Below are 22,323 nucleotides of genomic sequence, written 5' to 3'. Positions count from 1 at the left end.
CTTTCTGGCAACAAGATCATCATCAGTCTGTCTTCTCCAGCACTAAGCCCACTCTTTTGCAGTCAGAGCTCAATATACACAATAACTGAGAGAAACAAGAGTAATACAAGCATACCTAGAGATATGACAGATTGGGTTCCAGACTATCGGCAATAAAGCCAGTTGCAATCTTTTTGCTGGTGGAGAGTCTTGCTTTCAATTTGTAAAAAGTGCAACACCTGTGGTCTGCAATAAAGCTAGTATACCTATAAAACACAAAGCAGGAAAATCAATAGCAAATTACATGTTCATAAACAAAGGGGTTGACTGCTTTATGTTCTTTAACCTATTACTTTTATAAATAAAAATAGTGAGAGTAGCTATTGCTATAATATAGGGAAAATACAAAAGCTTCCCTTTTTTTCTGGTAACTGGTTCGTGTGTGTGTGTGTGTGTGTGTGTGTGTGTGTGTGTGAGAGAGAGAGAGAGAAGGGGTGGATACACATACTCTAAATTGGGATGTCCAAAACCACCAGTTCCAAGCAAACATAAAGTACTAGGAAATGGGAACCCCATTTTAGGGCATTGTCTGCTCGCTTGGATGGATATAAAATTGTATGTAATCGTTTACATACTCAGTGAACGAGCTCGAGGTAAGGTCCTCACGAGCCTCGAAAGCTTCTATGGTAGTTTCCATAGTCCTCTCAACACAACTTGAGGTGTGCGGTACGCCACCTAAAGCCAAAAAGCAGCGGACTGCCGCCCCAACCTCTCCTCGCGCTCAGCCCCGGGGCGGGGCCAATCCCGGAAGGGGCGGGCCTACCCTTAGTGCCTTAGAGGCTGGGTCGGCTGAGAACTTTCTTTTCCGCTTGGCGGTGGACGAGGTGAAACGGGTAATGCGGTTCTTATGGCATCGGCGGCGGCGCCCGCGGGCCCGTCACCACACTTTTCCAGGTAGTAGTCTCCGCGATCTCAGTTCCTCATCTCTTCTTCCCGGGAACATGAGTCTACACCGAAGCCTATGGCCGCCTCGGGGCCCTCCACCCTTTGGGTCCGGCGTGTGGGGCCTCGGAGGCCTCCGTCCCTTGCCCTTGTTCCTTCGCTGCCGTTACGCCTAATTGCCGCTGCCACGAGCTTTCCTGCTAGCCACCTGCTCAGCCGCATTTTGTGAGTAACCACCTGCAAGTCTTCACTAACCCTTAGTCAACGCCGGTTTCTGCTGGTCTCAGCTCAGCGATTTAAGGGCCAGCCTTTGCGATCCAGTTGGATCCGAAGTGGCGGGAATGTGAGATTGGTGTCCTTATGTTCCACCCGGCCTTCTCCGGAGTCTTTTTGTTTGTATCCTTGGTAAAGCTTTGTGGGCGGCCTGGGCAATGTCAAGTCCCTTATGGTCTCTTGACAGAGTGGAACTACTTGTCAGGGTTTGTTCTGGGTCTTAACTTTTGTTTTTAAGGAAGAGAGGGAGATACGGAGAGAAACATTTAGAGGATGGGCTGCCTCTCTCGCATACCCAGCTGGGACCCTTACACTCCGCCCCCCGCCCCGCCCCGCCGCAACCCAGACATGAGCCTTGACCGGGATTGAGGCAGTGACTTTCGGTTTATAGGCCGGCTCTCAATCCACTGAGCCACCCCAGCCAGGGCTGGATCTTCCTTTTTAAGAAGACTAAAAATTGGCAGAGGTTATAGAATAATTAACATATACTGTGTATAGAAGGCCCTTAGGCCGGAAATGCCTGCTTGAGGCTTGAGTTAACGTAAAGGTGTCTATTTCTGCACATAATACAGAAGAAACTGGGCAACAGCTGGGAGATAAGAAGATAGCGTTGCCTAATCAGAAACAAGTTGTGAATATTTCATGTGGTTTATTTTTTCCTCCCCTGGGTTGCATCGTGCCAACACTCTTAACAGGGCAAATGTAATGGCTTAAAGTAGTTTATAATTGGTCTTACAGTCATCCTTACTGAGACATAGTGGCTTGAACCCTATTTTCATGGCTAAGCGTTGGGATTTAAAAAAAATTTTTACAAACTGATGAAAATAGAATGCACTTAAATTCTGCAACATAATAAATACACGACAGACAGCCCACCAAGCCATTTAAGAACTGGAATTTGACCAGTACAATATTATCTTTTTGCTTTCTTTCCCATTCCCCTTCCCTTCAATCCTCTGGATTTTGTGTCCAGTTTCTTGGTGTTTTTAGAGGGGGAGTAGGATGGGTAACACTTTTTAAATAGATCTGTAACTCTAAACATTTTTTTCGTTTGGGCTGCATGCAGTTGTCAGTAATTCCCATGAAATCATATTGAACTGAAATTTTCCAAGTTTTAATTTTTCATAACTGATAATCTATGTTCCTAATACTGATTAAGTGAAATGTTTAGATTTGCCATTGTAAACTTCAGTTGGAGGTTTGTACACCTGATTTTATATATCACCTTTAACTCGGCTTATGTCTCATCCTTGTCAAGCTCTGAGACAGAAAGCAATGGTTGGATACTCATTAGGATCATCCTATCTTAAAATCAACATTGCCACAATAAAGCACATAAATATATCCACCATTTTTTCCTACCCATGCTAATTAACCCACTTCCAGCTTGGAAAGATCATGTATGGAATTACTAGGGCCTAATTAGTCAAAAGGACTAACACATTCTCAAATCATTGTACAATAGAAACTAAATTTTAGATTTACCAGTTTTGACTACCAAAAAGATAGAATTAAGCAGGTATGTTCTTGTGTTCCATTAAAGATATATTAAACAACAAGTAGAAATCCACTACATGGTTTAGTTTTTAAAAATTGGTCAGTCAGGAAGATCATAAGTATGGTTTATATTTATGATTTCTGATAAGGAAAAAACCATTCTTTAGTAAAAGGTTGCAAACATGCAAATACAAATAAAAATTTACAATGAAATATTAATTTCCAGATGCAGCAGAGCCTATGGGCTGAAGATGAGTGGTGGTTGTCATAATAGATGTTTGCCAAAAACTTACCACAGAGGGTGACTAAACCTGCAGGATATACAGCTGCATGTAACAAGGTACCAAAGGTTAATGTTAAGTTGCTTGCATAAATATATTTATGGTGTTGTTCCTGAAGAATACATTTTTGACATAGGTTTAATAACTGGCACAATGATGACTTAAAATTACTTTTTGCCGTTTACCCAGCTGAGGGTTTCATTGAAGAAATACTTTTAAGACTGAGATGCCAGTAATCTATATTGAGATCATGTGAATTCAACTATAATACAATTTTTTTTTTACTAAAATCATTGAAATGTTCTTTCAGCATATAGGTGGCCACAGATGAATGAATGTTCAAGTTCTTAGCTCTGGCATATAAGAATTCTTCATTGCCTCAGGTAAGTGAGTATGATTTATCAAGCATCTATTGATAATTCAAAAGGGCTGGGGCCATTTCCTGTTAGTTGCCTTTGTGTTTTAGTATAGAATGATTTTCACTGTTGGTTTCTGGTTACCCCCAAGGTATAGAATGCAACATTTTAGAGGGAAATACAAAGCATTGGTCAAGAAGACATTAATTGAAGCAAATGATGAAAATAAATATTTTATTTACCATTGGTCACCTTATAAAAAATTATATACAGAATACATGTTTGAATACTTTTAATTGCTAGAGAATAAAATCTTTTCTTTAAAACATCAAGTCTTTAAACAATTCCATTATCATATTCACTAGTCAGACTCATTTTTAAATTTAGGGATAGTATGTTGTGGATAGTGATTTTCCTTGAGATGCTTGGCAGCTGGGGAGATATTTCTAGGACCTCCATTTAGTTTTTATACCCTTTCTTGCCTTAGGGCATTTCTGGATAGACCCTAATTACTGCATACTAGATAACTATGCAGGCCTCCCTTCAGAACCTGCTATACCTGAAATACAGAACAGTAGTCCTCACTTATCCATGGTTTCAGTTACCCACAGTCCAAAAATAAATGAAAAAAATCCAGAAATAATTCCTAAGTTTTAAATTGCACATGGTTCTCGCTTATGTGAATCATTATTTTATCTAGTGTATCCACATTGTACATTGCCTGCCTGTTACTTAGTAGTTGGCTTATGGCATGAGTACTTGTTCAGAAACCCTTATAACTTATTACAGTATAATTTTATTAAATGTCTTGCTGTCCCTAATTTATAAATGAAGCTTTATCAAAAGTATATATGTATAGGAAAAAAGTATGCTACTACTATTCATGTTTTCAGGTATCCACTTAGGAGTCTTGGAATATGACCCATGGGTAAGGCGGGGGGACAACTGCAGGTTTCGTCTGTGACCTACAGATTTTGTTAATTTGCTTTTGCCTTTATGAACAAAAAAATAATCGGTCCTAGTACAAGTAATTACTATAGTAAGGAAAATAATGACCGGCTAGTCCAGCCTGTCCAAGACTTGAAAATTTACAAAAGTTCTAAAACTGAACTGAATTCTACCTGGGTAAAGATTTAACTAAATCTCGTTTTTCCCCTGCTGAGTCCCATAATAATTTGGTTTTAATTGGGGATATAATTCAATATGGAAAGGCAAAAAATGTCTTCTGCAACATCTTAATCATTGCATCAGAGGTAACATTTGAAAACCATTCCCCCGCCAGTGTTACTGCCACAGAATAAGGTCTTAAATATAGAGTTTGACTGTGTACTTTTTAAAACAACTACTTTCTGAAAACTGGCACCTGTGGATATTGAATATTGTTAAATGACTAGGAAATAGTGAATGATTTTTCAAAGTCCTTTTAGGTGAGAACTGTCCACCTTACAGTTAAGTTCCTAAAGAATTTGGGGATTTTACAAGTAGATTTTCTAACCGTGTCCCTACCTCTTCAGAGCAGGTGTCCCCTCTAGTGAGACTAAAAGAGCCAACTAAAGTAATTTGTATCACTCTCCTTTAAAGTTGTTGCCATCTTGTGACAAATGGAGAGAACTACATAAAAGTTACTTTTTTTTTTACATTGCTTAACTTGCAATGTTAAAATAGTGATAAAGTGAATGACTTTTTTTTCTGTCTATCGCCCACTGGTATACTGGATTAGCCAGGGTGTTTTGTTTGGTTGGTTTTTGTTTTTCATAGAATTCTCCTAAGTTTTAAATTTCTTGTTATGAACTTTGAGATTTGAATTAGTGTTTATTAGCAATTAATTTAAAGAAACTGTATTTTTAAGGAGTACTTAAAGGAATATTTTAGGAATACTGTGTATTCCTATACACACTATTAGCTGAAGCATTACTTCAAAATCATACTTTTTCCACAGCTGAAGTAGAAATGAAATTTTTTCTCAGATTGTCTATTCGTCACTAGAGAAAAAAGCTGTCCCAGGTCCATATGTGGCAATAAACTGTAGGAGCTGTTGTTGGCACTGAGCCAGATAGATGTCCCTTTGTTCCAAATATTCTTCATTGTATAGTTCAAATGGAAATACTGCATTTGGAGCAACACAAAATACAGTGGCCCCTAAGTGAAGAAGGGAAAAAAATATAAAAAAAAATACTTATAGTGCTAAATACGAAATTACATTTGTCAACAAAATTGTGAAATTTTTAAAATTAAGATCTGACCTACTTAACAGTTTCAATAATTATGATTTAAATCTGCCCTCTTTTTTTTATATTTGAGACCCAATAAACAGTTTCAGTAAATACATACACTGGTACCAGGGCCAGTAGAAGACAAGTTGACATTTTAAAGTTTGGAAACTAGAAATCTGCTTTATATTGAAATAGTCATTACAGTTTTGAAGCTGACTAGTGATGTAAGGAAATGGAAAGAGTAAATGGGTGTTGGAAGGTAGGGCAACACTAATATTTATTCGATGGAGGTTAAGTTGATTGGGGATAAACACATTGTACATTTGACAATTGCTAGAAACCATTGACATAAAGACAGACATACAAACCTATGCAATAGAATAAGAGCCTGGAAGTAACTTCAAATACATAGTTAAATGATTTTTGGCAAGAGTTCCAAGACCATTAGGAAAAAGACAGGCATTCCAACATGTGATGCTGAGAAAATGATAACCCACATGCAAAAGAATGAAGTTGGTCCCTTCCCTTACATTGTATACAAAAATTAACTCAATAGATCCAAGTTCTAAATGTAAGAACTAGAACTAAAACCCTTAGGGAAAAAATTTGGGGAAATGCTTCATGATTCAGCAGTGCTTTCTGGGGCGTAACACCAAGAGCACAGGCAACCAAAAAAAAAGTGAGAAAGTAGACATCAAAATAAAAAATTTTGTGTGCATCAAAAGGTATAATCAGTGGTGAAAAGGCAACACTTTTCACTTGACATTTTTCCCAAGAAGATAACACAAATGGCTGACAAAGACACCAAAAGATGCTCAACATCACTACTCAGAAAAATGTAAAGCCACAATGATATAACTGCCTAATCCATAAGAATGACTATCAAAAACTAAAGAAATTAGAACCCTTATACACTTAGGAATATAAAATGGTACAACCTTTATGAAAAACAGTATGGTGGTTTATAAAAAAATTTTTAACGATTGCTATATGATAACAGCAATTTCTTTCTGGGTATACACGCAGAAGAATTGAAAGCAAAGTCTGAAAAAGATATTTGTATACTTAAGTTTACAGTAGCCAAAAGTGGAAAACAACTAGTGTCCATTGGTGTATAAATGAAATGTCACATATATACATATATATATGGATACTAGAGTCAAACAGGAAGGAAATTCTAATGCATGCTATAACGTGGATGAATCTTGGAGACACAGTGAAATAAGCCAAGCAAAATAGGCAAATAAGTAATTCCATTTATAGTAGGTACCTAGAGAAGCCAAATTCATAGAGATAGCTGGAGGAAGGGGAGAAATGGGGAGTTACTGTTTAACAGGTATGAGATTTCAGTTTGGGAAACTGAAAAGGCTATGGAAATGGTCGGTGGCAACAGTGTGAGTATGGTTAACATCACTGAACTGTGATGAGGGTTATGAAATAGCAAAGTCAGTACATTTAAAAATGGTTAAGATGGTAAATTTTGTATATGGGGGGACTCCCCCCCCAAAAACCAAAATTATCTTCTAGAGGGCAGGCTTCCTCCACTAGGAAAGTGTTCTAGGAGCTATCTGTATCATTGTACCAGCTGGTGTTGCAAGAAGCTGCACTGGTCTTCAGTTAATGTTTTTTGAACACTCAGTGCATTTGCCCTATGTCATAGGTGATTTATGAGCACATCTGCCCATACTGCACAGGAATGTTCAGTTTTTGACCAAAAATGGCATGATGCTTGTGCTCTACCCTCCCTATTAGCTCCATCTCACCCGAAGTGACTTTTTTTGTTTCTCCAGATGAAAAAAGTCCTCAAAGGGAAACATTTTGGTGATGTGGAAGAGGTGAAACAAACAGCAGAAGCACTAAGGCACCAAAATCGATGAGTTTAAAAACCATTTTGAGCAGTGGAAAAAAATGTTTCAATAGGTGTATTGCGTCAAACAGAGTACTTTGCAGGTGACTGAAGTTTAAATGTGTAAAAATACACAATTGTTTATAAATTCTGTTTTTTGAGAGTGCCCATTTGTAATGTATTATTTCATTACAATTAAAAGGAGTTCAGCTCTTAAAATCTGTTTCATTGACTGATTCATTGAATGAGTTAGCGTGCCTGGCCAGGGGTAGGTACACTGCTAGCCCAGCTAACAGTGCCTACCTTCCTGGAGCTGTCTTTCACCAGTAAACAGCCTCAGACTTTGGAGACTGCTCCCTTTACTGCTTTACCTTACCTGAAACCTGCTGTCTCAGAGAATACCCTTTCCTTGGTTACTCTCTAAAGGCGAAGCTGCTTATTCCCAAACACCCCACATATCTTAGTATCATAAGACAGAGGCATTGCCTAACTTGCTACCCCTTTGCCACTTCCAGAGCTTTCTTGTCCCTGCTTTCCTCTTGATAAAAATCAGTCTTTAATGCCCAATGCCACCTGGGCTTTATCAACCCGTCATCTTCCACAGTCAAGTCAGTAGCCCTTGGCTCACAATTTTCCTCTTTCCCAATTCTTGCCATTCTGAGATTTCCGTATGAATGACCCATTTAACTCTAAAAACCTCCTATGTTCTAACCATTTTCCCTCTACCTCCGCCACATTCTCAGCATCACAGGAAACTGATATGACCAGAAACTTTAAAGTCATGAGTTCAAATATCCTGCTCCCCTACACTACCTCCTAAGCTATCTCAGAGACCTCAGTCTGCTTCCTTCAATTCACTTCACCCTTAATCCAATTTTGAGTCCTTCCCTTGCCCTTGTGCAATACTCTGTCCCACTGACCTATAAAAACCTCAACTCTGCGTGAACCAAACCATTTTTTGCCTGCACTCAGGCTGCTAGACAGAAAATCGTGTAATCGGCATTTCTAGGTTCAATTTAAATGAATCACAGACACCTCAAATGCACTGCCTGACAACCCTGCTGAGTTTCTTGAGCACAGCTGCTTTTCTGTCTCCAACAATGACTATTACAGCCCATTCTCTCTTACCTTTTGTTTTTAGCTCTTGACCTTGTGTAGAGTATATAGAGTATATCTACAGACATACCTGATTCTGTACCCATGTCTTCCCTGCTATAAAATTAAGCAACTCTTCTATCACAGACCAATACTTCATGTGTGCTTTGGATCCCATCCCCACTTACCTTTTTAAGGACATCACTCCTTTGATCTCTTTCATTAGTATTAGTAGTATTAGTTTATTCTGTATTGGACATCATAATATCTATCATCATCTTTCTTTAAAAAACCCCATCCTGGACCACACATCCTTCTCCAAAAAATACCCTGTTTCCTCATCTTCATAGTCAAACATCTCAAAAGTTGTGTGTGCTGTCTTCATATCTTCACTTCCCGACTCAAATCCCCACTCCACTGAATTAGCTCTGATCATGGTCACCTACTACCTCCAGACTGCCAACTAATCACACTTAATCTCTTAGCACATGATACAGTTGACCACCCTGTTCCCTTGAAACACTTTTTTCTTGGTTTCTGTAATACCACACTTGATTTTCCTTCTACATTATACCTGCTGTTTCTCAATCTCTTGTTTGTTCCATCTTCTCAAGCCCGTATCTAAATACTGGAATCTTCAAGGGTAGTCATGGAGTTCTCTGTGGTCTCTGGGTGATTTCACCCATTCCACAGCTTTGAATACCATCTCTGCTGATGATTTCTAAATTATATTTCTAGGTTAGAACCCTCTTCTAAACTCTATATTCTTGTATCTATTAATACTTATGTACAATGTCTCAAACATAATTTGATTTTTCTCCCAATCTCGTTCACTTCTCAGTCTTGGTAAATGACACCATGATCCACTTAGTTTCTCAAGGTAGAAACCTGATGTTTTCCTAATTCCTACATCTCCCTGCTGCCCCAACTCCTAAATCCTGTTCTTGAGCACAATCTATTGGTTTTTGCATCCAAGAAAAATAATACGGATAATTTTCCTGCTATGTTTAAAGTAACATTTAAGGAGCTCTTAATGTTTTAAGACAAAAATCAATATATCTAACTCAAATTTATTATAAGAACAAAGTAATTAAAGGGAAAAAATCTTCACCTAGTTTTATTTCTCTCAACAAAGGTTTCCTCAGATTCTTTTAAACAGTCTTGACAAGGTAGTTACACCAAGTCAAAATAACCATATACTACTATAGGAGTACTTAAAATACTATAGACTTTAAATTCAGTCATGTTTTTGTCTTACTGAAATCTAGTTGTGTATTACTGTCTTCGATGGCATGTCTTAGTAAAATTGGCAGCATTTTTTCTTTATGGCTTGGAAAATAATGTCTTAGATTTTATGTTTTAAATGTATATTAAGAGAAGAATGAAAAAAAAAAGAAGCAAATTAAAAGTAAAAGTATAGCCCTGGCTGGTGTGGCACTGGATTGAGCACTGGCCTACAAACCAGAGGGTCACAAATTCCATTCCCAGTCAGGGTACATGCCGGTGATGCAGGCCAGGTCCCTGGTAGGGGGCACTCAAGAGGCAACTACACATTAATGTTTCTCTCCCTCCCTTCCCCTTGCTTTAAAAATAAATAAAATATTTAAAAAATAAAAATACACATTCTTCCTCCTGTATAATAGGGCTGAGAACCAGGTTTTTCTCTTTTGGTAAATAAAATTCAGGATGATAATTTACCTTTTTTAGGGGTCATGATTTACCTCCCTAAGAAAAAAGGAATAAAGCAAATGCATATATAAATTTACATATAATTTAGAGAGTCACAAAGTATCTCTCAAGTATCCATAGATCCTAGGTTAGGAATGCTTGATTTAGATAATTATAGAACAAAGTTCTAATGTTCTAAAGGATATTTGCAAAAAGTTATTATAAATTAAATGTAAAGCAAATTTAAACACTAAACATACACACAAAAGTCAGTGTTAAAACATCCCCTTAAATTCCAGGATTGGAATTAAAATTTGGTTTGAAGCAAGGTTTATCTCATCAAAATTAATGTCTCATCTAATCAAGAAAATTAATTTTCTTTACTCTTACATTTACAGTCCTAGGTTTTTATTAGCAAAACCATAATAAGCTCCATCCATTTAAATAATTAAATGCTGTAGTCATAGTATTATAACTAGCCATTTAGGAAAGGTTGGTGATACAAGATAATCACATTTCCTTTGGCTCTGTGCCTAATTCCACTGTTGGCGACTGACTACATGACTATTAGAGGTTACACATTATTTTAAAAGGAAAATAAATTTAAAATCACTTGATATGTAGTACATTTTTTCTAGAGTTATTTAAATAATGCAATGTTCAAATATAGAAACAATCATGCACAATATGGAACTTAATATCAGAAAGTGATATTGCCTATAAGCAATCAGTAAATGTTTAAATTAAACAGGCCTTACCTGATAGAAGTTCCTTATTCCTTAATATTTAAAATATACTATGTATATAACAGTTTAACAGTAAAAATATTTAAGTGATATAATTATTTGTAGTCTATTAATAATTTTAAATATTACCATATTTCAATGTGAGAGATGTTTCAAATAATAAGGCTGCAATTAGTACATCTTCTTTAAGCACTTTATTTCTTAAGTTTAGTCGAGCATGGGCTTCAGATAGGGAAACTCTAAAAATGAAAATTGATACCAATCAAAATATGTTGACACTATAAAAACTATATATTTTGGCAGGAACAAACTAACATATGTGACCATAAGCAACACCTTAAAGATCAACATATTCTTCCTTTTGAAAAAATGTTTATTTTCAAAGCATTTTTCTTACTAAGTTGAACAGGCTCTTCCACAATAAGCAAGTATTTTGACTTATCAAAGAGTTGGTTTCCACCCTTGATTATCTTTATTATTTTATATACCATCTCCCCAAATTCTGTTCAGAGTTGGAAAATTAAGCTAACTAAATATCTCTTATAGACACATCATTGGTATTTACTTCCAGTTCTTCGTCTATTTGAAGTCCGCATAGACTTGAAATTTCAGTGTTGGAAGACATCTTTGAGGTTAAAGTTCAAACGCCCACAGATAATTGAATTTTCTTTATAACATTTAATGTCTAGTCTCTTGAACTTCTAGGATTCACTAGAAATCATAAAGCAATCCATTCCTTTATTTTTTAAATATATTTTATTGATTATGCTATTACAGTTTTATTCCTTTATTTTTAAACTATATTTGATTACTTGAAGAAACCTCCCTTAAGCTCTCATTAGGCATTTGTAATGTACTTGAATGACTGCTGGACTTGGGAATCAGAAAAACTGGGCTAAGTCTCCAGAATTCACTAGCTGTGTGACATTGTATAAATTATTTAATTTCTGACATACTTTTAAAATTCAGCTATAAAATGGGGATAATCATTCATAGTGATTTTGTGATTTCAAATAAGGCCATCTTGGGACTCACCTACAAAGATTATATAAATGTAAGCTGAAATTGGTTTCACGGCAATTTCCACCTAGTGGTGGCTGATTCTGTCTCCTGGGATTACAGAACAAGCATAATACATGTGACAGCTCTTCAAATACACAACACAACTTTTCTAGCTGCCCCATGTTTTCTCTTCTCAAGATAAATATTTCTAGTCCTTTTAAGATGTCATATGACATAATGTTCAGGCCCCTCACCATTCCAGCTAGTAGGCAGATAGTTAATATTCCTTTTCAGTATTAGTAGTATTACAGTTGTGACCAGCAGAATTGAAGAAAATGGAAATAACATTTTCTTACTCATGATACTATATTCTATTAATGCAACCCCAAATCACAGTGTTGTTACCAGCCATGTATATTGTTGACTCATACTGACCATCAAAAGAATGAAATCTCATCTTTTTCATATTAAGCCATATCACCCTATCCCATCCATTTATACTTTTACTAGGGAGGTTGAGATCTAATTGAGGACATTACGTTTATCCTATTAATTTTCTTGTTAGACTAAGATCATCATTCAAACTTGTGAAGATCTCTTCAGAGTTGTTTATTTACAGATTTACAGATTATCACATTTCTGATGTCTCACTCAAGCTCCTTGTAGTAGAGAGGGGAGGATAGAGGGTGGAGGGATCGAACAAAAAGGAAAAAGGACTCATGCATATGGACCACAGTGTGATGATTGCTGGGGGAGGGAGTATAAGGGGACTAAATGGTAATGGTAAAAAAAAAAAAAGCAATAAAGACTAAGATACAAACACTAAACAAAATTTAAAAATGATCAGGACAGAATAGGTAGGTATACAGCCATTCAGGAAAAAAAGAAGACAGTATTGTTCAGCTCTACTTTGGAAAAGCAAGCATGGTGTATTAGGTACCTGACTATCTAAGTAGGAGAAAAATTCAAGATTTATGATTCTTTTGACTAGTGGTTCACTGACTTTGCCATTTCATAACCCCCATCTCCTCCTCTTCTAGGATTTATTTCTACAACCAGAAAAAGTACAATTATATTAAAATGGACTGTTTTATTTTTGGATCAATATAATCAAATGCAAACAGGTTATTTAAAAATTATTTTTTACAACAGAGAAAAAGTATTATGAGAAAATAGGATTTTTGAAGCTTTGAGTATTGAGTATCGATTTGAGTATTTTAAATATTACTTCAGAAAATGGAAAGAAAATGTACAAAATTGTATAATTTTGTTTGCCATTTTAAAGCATTACCATTGATTTCTACCTTGTCTTATTTTCAGCATTTTTTTCATCTCTATAAAGATAAATACACCATTGGGAGAAATTAGCTAACCATATTTATCTCATATAGGCCCATACTTGATATTTGCAGCTGGTTCCTCACTTGTCTTATTTTCTATTTCAGTTATAACAAGGTATTTATATATTTAATGGATTGCTTTACTCATGGTCCTACTTTATAACTTTTTTAGATTATATATTAATCTATATCAAGTGAAGTAATGGTCTATCAGTAGGGGACTCTTTAAATCATGGCACAGCCACATCACAACACAGTAAAACTGTAATGCAGCTATTAAAACAGAATGAGGTAATTCTTGATGTGCTGATAGTGTGAGAGGATAATATGTATGAGGTCTGTCCAAAAAAAAGTCCAGCTGTTGTCAATATAATGAGAATGGTTTGTGCAACATCAATGTAACCTGGCAGCCAAGGAGAGTGGACTGGAATGTACATGCATGAACAATGACTTCACTTCACTGTACTAGTCAGTGGGAGGACACCATTGAGTGACCATGTGTACTGTGTGGCTGTCATATTCAAAATGACTGAGTAGTAGAGCAACAAATCTGCATCAAATTTCGTGTTAAGCTTGAACATCCCTCTGTGGAAACTATTTAGATGATTCAGAAGGCCACAGCTATGGGCAACTGGTGACTGGCAACTTCATCACAACAACATGCCTGCTCATGCATCACTTCCCATGTAGAGTTTTTTTTTTTTGGCAAACATCAAATCAAACCACCCAGGTGACTCAACCCTGCTACAGCCCAGATTTGGCCCCATGTGACTTCTGGCTTTTCCCAAAACTAAAATAACCTTTGAAAGGCAAGCGATTTCAGAATGTGTATGAGATTTAAGAAAATATTTTGGTGCAACTGATAGTGATTAGGAGAAAACTGTGTGAGGTCCCAGAGTGCCTACTTTGAAGGGGACCGATATATCATTGTCCTATGTACAGTATTTTTTGTATCTTGTATCTCCTTTGATAAATGTCTCTATTTTTCATATTACATGGCTGAATACCTTCTGGACAGGCCTCTCATATACGATGCAAGATTCCATTTGGGCAAAAAGAGAATATCCATATTTATATATTTATATATAATATACAGGAATATATATTTCTATGTTGTAATAGGTATGTATATGTAATGTTTAAATAACATTTCATCTAAAATACTCAAATATATGAAGTATTATTATACCTCATATATTTAAGCTACATATTTGTACATGCTAGAATTTAAATGGATAATTTCTGGAAGGATACATAAAAATTTTTTTAAAAGATTTAATTAATTTATTTTTAGGCAGAGGGGAAGGGAGGGAGAAAGAGAGGGTGAGGAACAATGTGTGGTGGCCTCTCATGTACCCACAACTGGGGACCTGGCCCACAACCCAGGCATGTGCCCTGACTGGGAATTGAACTGGCAACCCTTTGATTCACAGGCTGGGGCTCAGCCCTGAGCCACACTAGCCAGGGCCACAAAAATTCTTAATAGGGACTAAAGAATTCAAATTTGGGGCCTTGTCCAAAATGAGTTATTACCAGAGATAACTTTTTACAACCTCTCTATAGGACAGGGCAAATATCTAATTACTGCTTATATGATTTTATTGTCCTGTGAATAACCTTCCTCCCCTCTGAAGCCCAAGGAACCTTACATCATCCTTAGCTCAGAATGTCATATATACTCATTTAACTTTCCATCCCTGAATATCTCATGTGTGTTGGGTTCCCATATATACTATGTAATTAAACTTCATTGATTTTCTCTTGTTAATCTGTTTTATGTTGATTTAATTATTAGACCAGCCTGAAAAACCAAGAAAGGTAAAGGAAAATTTCTTCCTCCCTACAAATGTGAACAGCCTCATTTAAAAAAATCATTTTGATTTGAAATCAGTACTTCTCTCAGACACATCTTATACAGAGGGTCCAATAAAGATTAATTTAGTCAAAACAAGTCATTGGAGGTTCAAATGATATAATATTGTATATAACAAAAGGAATTGGGTCACTCTAAATTCTTTTGGAACAAAGTAAATTATAAACTGACCAACTAGCAATCAAAGAAAACAAATGAAACATAAATAAGTGAATTAAACACATCATTTAAAAGTCAATACTGGCTTTAAAATTTTATATTGAATACCTACAAATATTTTAATGCAGACGCTGACAGTTTTGATCCACATATAGAATCAGTTCTGATTCTGCGACTTGCTAGATAATAGCCATGAATCATTCTTTCTGCCTCCAAGCTGAATTCTACATTCAAATTCTTTGCAAAAGCCAGCAGCTAAATTAAAAATGTGAAAAATTTAAGAAACTCAGACTTTATTGTAGAATCTATATTTCAAAAATGCAAAGTATATTGTCACTTTATTTTTAAACATTTACATATTTTATTTACATTGAAATTGATTAAATAGAGCCATCTCAAAATAATTGAACATTTTAATCATAGTCTTGTAAGAATATTTAAGTTTACCCCAAATAACCTCTTCTTCCCACTCAGTGCAGGAATGTTCTGTGCAATGTATTGGAATGACTTTCAAGTCTTTGCTTCAAGTGGAATAAAGGCTCACTCAGATCCTTTCATTGGGAAAGAAACTTCCATCAGAAGTTCATTACCCTTTGAATAGCTTTAATTCTTTGACAGTTTATTTCCTTGTAACTTTCCCTCATTAGCCCTAGATGCCCTGCTCTTTCTTCCCTTTAAAGAACACAACTGAATATTAACAGTGTTGGAGAAATTGTGTTAAATACTATGAATGTGGGTCTTGGAGATTCAGTAAAATTTTGGGTAGAGAATACATTTTCAACCTAATGATTATCAATATTTTCTCTGAGTTTGTGCTTTTCTTTCTTTCTGATTGATTTCCAGTTTCTTAAGTCCTCATTCAATGACATTATGTCCATGATCTTCAACAATTCTACTTGTTTTCTGCTTTTAAAACTCAGAAAAAATTAACCATAAAAATCTTGCTGTTAACTATAATACTTATATTTTCAAAATAACTTTTCTGAAGGATCTGATATGTCCTAGGTTGTGTATAGTCTGTCTTCCTTATTCTTCTTATACTCTACAGTTCCCTTCAGGCTTTCAGAGCTGGATAATAATAATTACATCAGTAGCCCTCTCTGGTTTTACCCTATGGAGGCCCAGTGATGTTCCACCTATATCCTCACTTCAAAGAAGAACTGTAGCCCATGGTTCTGGGAGTCCTCTCAGTCAGTATTTGACCTCCAGCTGTCAACTTTTTCAGTGATTGCCTCAGGACAGCCCATAACAAATGAATGATTGAGGCAGAAATGGGGAGGATATTATAAAGCCCCTCTATTTTTATAAAGCAGGACAACTCTGATAAGTCTCTAGCTCCAGAGCTCATTATGGGGCCAACAAAGGATATCCTTGGGCTTATACCACAGCTTGTCTCCTTCCTCTGTCCAAGCCTGCCTTCTTCTCCCTTCTGATGGGGGAACTCAAAAGTTAAACATTTTTAGCTTTAGTTATATAGTCAATAGGCTTGGGGATTAATGCATGTACAAAGCTAATGTTTTAGGAACTGGAATGTATGACCAGACCTACTCTGACTCCAGGGGACCCACAAGCAATTCTACGTTTGTGACACAGCAGGACTGCAAGAGAACAAGATGGTATCTGAGCCATTGTGCTCCAGGGAGGAAATGTCTGCCAACAAGGATACAGATAAAGAATCACCATGGGTCAGCAGATGAAAGGATACTAGGAAAATTGCTGTACTGCAGCTTTTATCTGATTAACATTCTTCCTTGAATTCCAAACCCCTTATCTACATTTTTCCTGAGTTCCAAACTCCTTACCTACCTGCTTCTCCTTATGAAAAAGGTCAGTTCGAGATGAAGATGTAAGACAGGCTTTTAGGGTATATAATCTGCCATCTTCTCAGATTGCTGGCCATCTGAATAAAGCACCCATAAAGAGTCAATCTTTGTCTCTACTTAGTTCTGGTAGTGACAGGCAGCATGAATGCTGACTTTTCCAATTTCACTTCTACAGATGTTGCCAAGAGAGCACTCCCTAATAATCAATGGCACACTAAGCTCCATCTTAGTTCTCCTGGAGAACCCAGGCTGCAACATATTCCATTCAGTGTTTTTTGTGATACACATATTTATCTTTTGGGGAAATCATTTTCACTATGTCACTAGCCTGGAAAAGTCTATGTCTGTAACTGTTCTTTCCAGTCTGACAAATCAACTATAAACTGCCTGAGCTTTTCAAGGCTTACTGTAAATTTGCTGAATCCCAACCTCAATGACTCTATAATATAATTTTTGTTCCAGTCAGGCAAGTCTTTTCATAGTTTTCCATGTATACTCTTTGCTACTTTTATGTCTTTGCTCCTATTCTTATTTCTTTTTAGCATTCCCATCCTTCCCATCATCGAAATCTTACTTTTCCTTAATGCCCAACTAAAGCCTCACCTCTTCTATGAAATATTCCCAACTCTTTGTGCTTAATATCCTCCATCCTAATATCTTAGAATACTTTTTGTCAGTGCCACTCTACTTAGCACATAATTGTCCTTCAATTGTTTTGGGTATCATATTTTTATCTCAACTAAATGATTAACTATTTAAAGAGAATTTATATTTCCATGAGAATATGAAAAAGCAAACAGAAATAGGCTCATACATATATTCAGTAAGCACCTAATTAACAAATCCATGCATTTTTTGTTTGTGTTTTTCAGAGAAAAACTGGGTGAAAATTTCTCCAGATCATTAGTGTGTCTACATATTCAGTATATTAATTCCTAGAGACAAACTACTTTTTTCTTATATGATAAAAATAAACAAAAAAGACCTTTTCTGTATTATCAATATTTTTCTGTTCTATGTAAATAAACAACCCTCAGAATTTATTTTTAAGTCTACTTCACCTTCCAACTTTTTACCCATGCAACATGTGTGTGAGGAGGGCAGGTGTGAAAACAAATTTTAACGACCCATGGATTTCTACTTGCCAATATTCCTTGTCTTTTATACTCAGATACTTTAACTCTACTGTGGACAGATTTCTAAATAGTTAATATTAAAAGGGCTTCACTTGTAGATACTTGAGTACCTTTAGTAATTATGAAAATCATTACTAAATTTTAATCACCTATTTTCAGGTTCTCTGAATATGCCATACATGTTTTCATGTCAGGACATTAAAATAATTTAGTGAGTCATGATAGTTATTCCCTAAAGTGAGAATGCTGAAGGCATTCATATAAACAAAAGTCCTTTGAATAGCCTGTAAAATGTAAATAACTGTATATCTATCTATACAGCCTCTCATCATATTTTCCATAGAAATAATCTATTTTATTTCTTTCATTAAGATTCTTCATGCTATGGTGATTTGGACAGTGGTACAAAGAATAAACTCAGCATTTTTTCCCAATTTTTTATAAAACTCAGCATTTTAATATCGATGTCCTTATATAGTTATTTATTTAATTATAATCTTAAATATTTTCTATACGATGTCCTCAAAATGTTTAAAAGCTAGAAGCAATTTTTTCTGCATTCCTAAATGCAGAAAACGGAATGCTAAAGAAAGTTGTATTTAAATTGAGAAACATTACCACAAGTACTCTTGGCAGTCATTTTTTCATTCATTCTTTACCTTTTCAAAATCTTCTGTTGTGAACTGTTTAGAAGCTAAATAAAGCAGCCCTTCAGGATCAATGGCTTTCCTTAAAGTATGTTGCACAATAGGAAGAAATGGGTGGCAAGGAGATGACTCATTACAGTTAATCAATAATCCAAATGCTTCTACAAGATTAGCTGGAATTAAACTGCAATCCTACATCACACAAAAATGTAAAAGGCAAACATTAAGTTCAGGCATTTTCACAAAAACTTTGGAAATAATTATAAATTATTGAAATAGTCATATATTTATAATATTTGATTATATTAAATTATGTATACATAACTAATAATTATGATTTATTACTACTAATTATTATTTAAAGTGATTTCTGAATATTATGGGAACTTTGTGGTGACTAGTTTTTTTAAAATGTTCTTTATTAAGTATTTTCTTATATATTCTTCTTTATAGCCTCTACCAAATTCAAATAACAATTTCTAGTGAGCAGATACCTGCTCGGAATGATTTAAAAAACATTAAAAATTTTAAACTGTGTCATTATTTAGTTCTAGTACCCAATTAAATATACAAATGGGTAATAACAAAACACTAAAAGCAACAAAAGCACTAAGATTAAAATCTGTTGCTAAATTCCCTGAATAACATTCTAACAATAAAATATGCAAATACCTTACCATCTGACCAATTAGAGTGTTGGTTTTCTGCATATTTTTCTTTGATGATGAATCCATATCAACGAAAGACCAGAAACTGCACTGAATTGGAAAAGTCATTTGTTGATCAATATCATCTCCAGACTTCTTTCCAGGAATATATACTGTGATGCTTCTGCTTTCCATAACTAAATCAAGGACATTACCCATTTGTTATTTAAGTTCATTTCAATCTATGTATCTATAAATCAATAATAAATATTATGTAGAATCTCACTGTCTACATTTTAGATAATATAGACACAAGTTAATTTGTTCTGCAAGATATAAATGTCTAAATTAGAAGATATGCCATAAAAATCACAAGGTGAGAAAATATGTGAATGTTTGTATGTCCTGTGACTTGATGAGAGCCAACCATCCAAAGCTTTTAGCTAGTACTGTGGTCAGTGTCTGGGCAGAAGGTTAGGACTAAGATTGGTCATTCAGTGCAAGCTTATGAGGGAGCCTGAAATAAAGTCATATTCTTTTATGTGGAAAAATAATGATGGAAATTGGGCTATTTTTGTGTGAGTGAAAAAGGAAAAGGCTGAGCGAGAATATGAACTACAATGATTAGGGGGAATAAATCTCGAATTCAATATGTTCAAAACCAAATCACTTCTCCTTAAATGGCTGTGTGCATTATTCATGATTGGGATATCACCATCCAAGTACTTAAAACCCAAACAAAAATGTGTGGAAACATTCTATTCTTTTTTCTATCTGTCCCTTAACCCACTCAATCTATGAATTCAATACTATTTCTAGGATTCTATCTCCCAACCATTTCTCAAATTAGTCTTCTCTCCACTCATGATAACAGTCTTTTTTATGAATGTTTTTCTTTGTCTTGGGTCATAAAGTAAATATATACATTTAACTCTAAAGAAACTGCCAGACCAGTTTGTAAGATGGTGTACTGTTTTACATTCTCATCAATAAAATAAGAGAATTTCTGTTTCTCCACATCCTTAGCAATTTTGGTTGTTGTCAACCTTTTTTAATTTTTGTCATTCTAGTAACCAGCACCCAGCTACATAATTTGTGGGGCTTAGTGTACAATGAAAATCTGGGCCTCTTACTCAAAAAGATTAGGGAAAAGCTGCTAAAAATATTAATATTCAATATATAAAGCTTTTTCCTTAAAAAATGTTATTACTTATAAAGCGTAATGGGGTGATATGGAGAAATTAGAACACTCAGACATTATTGTTGGGACTGTAAGAGGGTACGACTACTGTAGAAAAGTTTGGTGGTTCCTCATAGAGTTAAATGTAGAATTATCCTATGATCCAGCAATTCCACTTCCAGGTATAATACCCAAAAAAGTTAAGGGCAAGGACTCAAACAGATGCTTGTATAAAAATGTTCATTAGCAGCATTATTCACAATGCCAAAAGGCAGAAACAACCCAAGTGTCCATCAAAAATAAATAAATTTTAAGAAATTGGCATATATATAGTTAAATAAATATTATCCAGCCATAAAAGGGAATCAGATTCTATGAACAGGCAAATTCATAGAGAAAGAAAGTAGAATAGAGATTACCAAGGACTGGAGGTAACAGGGAACAGGGAGTTACTTTTTAATTGGTACAGAGTTCTGTTTGGGGTAATCAAAAAGTTTCTGGAAATAGATAGTGGCGATGTTTGCACAACATTATAAATGTTCTTAATGCTAGTGAATTATACACTTAAAAGTGGTTAAAATGCTAAATCTTACCCTATATGTACTTACCAGAATTTTTAATAAAAGGAATGTAGTAATGACACATGCTACAACATGACTGAATCTCAAAAACATTATGTTGAGTAAAAGAAACCAGTAACAAAAGACCACATTATCATAGAATTCCATGTACAAGAAATGTCCAGAACAGGCTAATCTATAGAGACAGAAAGCAAATTAGGTTGCCAGGGACTGTGAGAAGAAGGAGTTTGAAGAGATGACTTCTAATGAGTATGGGGTTTCCTTCTTGGGTGTTGAAAATATTCTGAAAGATAGTGATGATGGCTTTACAACTCTGTAAATATTCTAAAACCAGTACACTGTACATTTTAAATGGTAAATTATATGGTATGAAAATTATATCTCAATAAAGCTGTTACCCAAAAATGTATAGATATAATTGCCATTCTAAAACTAAATTTTTAAAAAAATATATTGATTTTTAGAGAGAAAGAAAGGAAGGGGGGAGAAAGAGAGAGATCAAACTGTATGTTCAACTTGAACAAGAATCAACTTATTCATTGGTTGATTCTTATGTGCCCTCACCCAGTACCAAACCTGCAATCTTGGTGAATGAGGACAATGCCCTAGACAACTGAGCTACCTCGCCAGGGTCTAAAACTAAAATTTTTAATTATTGGCAGGAATATTGCCATTTATCTTTATATGGTGCAATACCAATTTTAAATACAAATACATGATCTTTTAACTCATTTTGAAATCACTAATATATGTAGCTTATATTGTAGCTAGTATATATGTAATAGAGGTAATACACATAATATATATTATATAGCATAAAACATTATATACTCCATGTAATATATAACATATACTATATTTTATATAATATCAATATATATGTAGATAGTTGCTTAGAACATATATTCTATATATGCTATATTCTATAAAACATACTGTACCCTATGTCATATTACATAACATATACTATATATGATCTATTATATAATATATATTATATGTCATATAATGTTATGATATAATATAATACAATACTATA

At 35.0% G+C, this 22,323-nt stretch overlaps 1 protein-coding gene, 2 long non-coding RNA genes and 1 other non-coding gene across 8 annotated transcripts in view; 2 read left to right on the top strand and 2 right to left on the bottom strand.

Annotated features, from left to right (window-relative positions):
* Positions 1–699, bottom strand: part of LOC118995534 (uncharacterized) — a 48,624-nt gene extending 47,925 nt beyond the window's left edge. Inside the window, exons 1-2 of the long non-coding RNA XR_005068299.1 lie at positions 615–699; positions 116–245 (exon numbers count right to left, since the gene is read on the bottom strand). This is a non-coding gene — a long non-coding RNA (uncharacterized LOC118995534). The remainder of the gene's footprint in view (positions 1–115; positions 246–614) is intronic.
* Positions 700–826: 127 nt separating this feature from the next.
* Positions 827–7,599, top strand: LOC118995529 (uncharacterized). Of its 5 annotated transcripts, none has more exons than XR_005068294.1 (4): positions 827–933; positions 2,918–3,040; positions 3,283–3,355; positions 7,332–7,599. It is a non-coding gene; the product is annotated as an uncharacterized LOC118995529 (long non-coding RNA). The 5 variants fall into 5 exon arrangements; XR_005068298.1 differs by lacking the exon at positions 7,332–7,599 and adding an exon at positions 3,480–3,574; XR_005068295.1 differs by lacking the exon at positions 827–933 and adding an exon at positions 940–1,146.
* LOC118995606 (small nucleolar RNA SNORD87) lies at positions 3,117–3,206 on the top strand. The gene has a single exon (XR_005068318.1). It is a non-coding gene; the product is annotated as a small nucleolar RNA SNORD87 (small nucleolar RNA).
* The window catches only part of MCMDC2 (minichromosome maintenance domain containing 2), a 35,549-nt gene continuing 18,180 nt past the window's right edge, over positions 4,955–22,323 (bottom strand). The window contains exons 10-14 of the mRNA XM_037058668.1: positions 19,554–19,720; positions 18,889–19,068; positions 15,383–15,525; positions 11,026–11,135; positions 4,955–5,467 (exon numbers count right to left, since the gene is read on the bottom strand). Coding sequence (XP_036914563.1) covers positions 5,301–5,467; positions 11,026–11,135; positions 15,383–15,525; positions 18,889–19,068; positions 19,554–19,720 — 767 coding nt within the window. The 3' untranslated portion in view covers positions 4,955–5,300. The remainder of the gene's footprint in view (positions 5,468–11,025; positions 11,136–15,382; positions 15,526–18,888; positions 19,069–19,553; positions 19,721–22,323) is intronic.

This window comes from Sturnira hondurensis, unplaced genomic scaffold (assembly GCF_014824575.4).
Source record: "Sturnira hondurensis isolate 20B ecotype Veracruz unplaced genomic scaffold, ASM1482457v3 Scaffold0010128, whole genome shotgun sequence".
Classification (NCBI taxonomy): domain Eukaryota; kingdom Metazoa; phylum Chordata; class Mammalia; order Chiroptera; family Phyllostomidae; genus Sturnira; species Sturnira hondurensis.
This window is presented reverse-complemented; position numbering and strand designations above follow the sequence as displayed.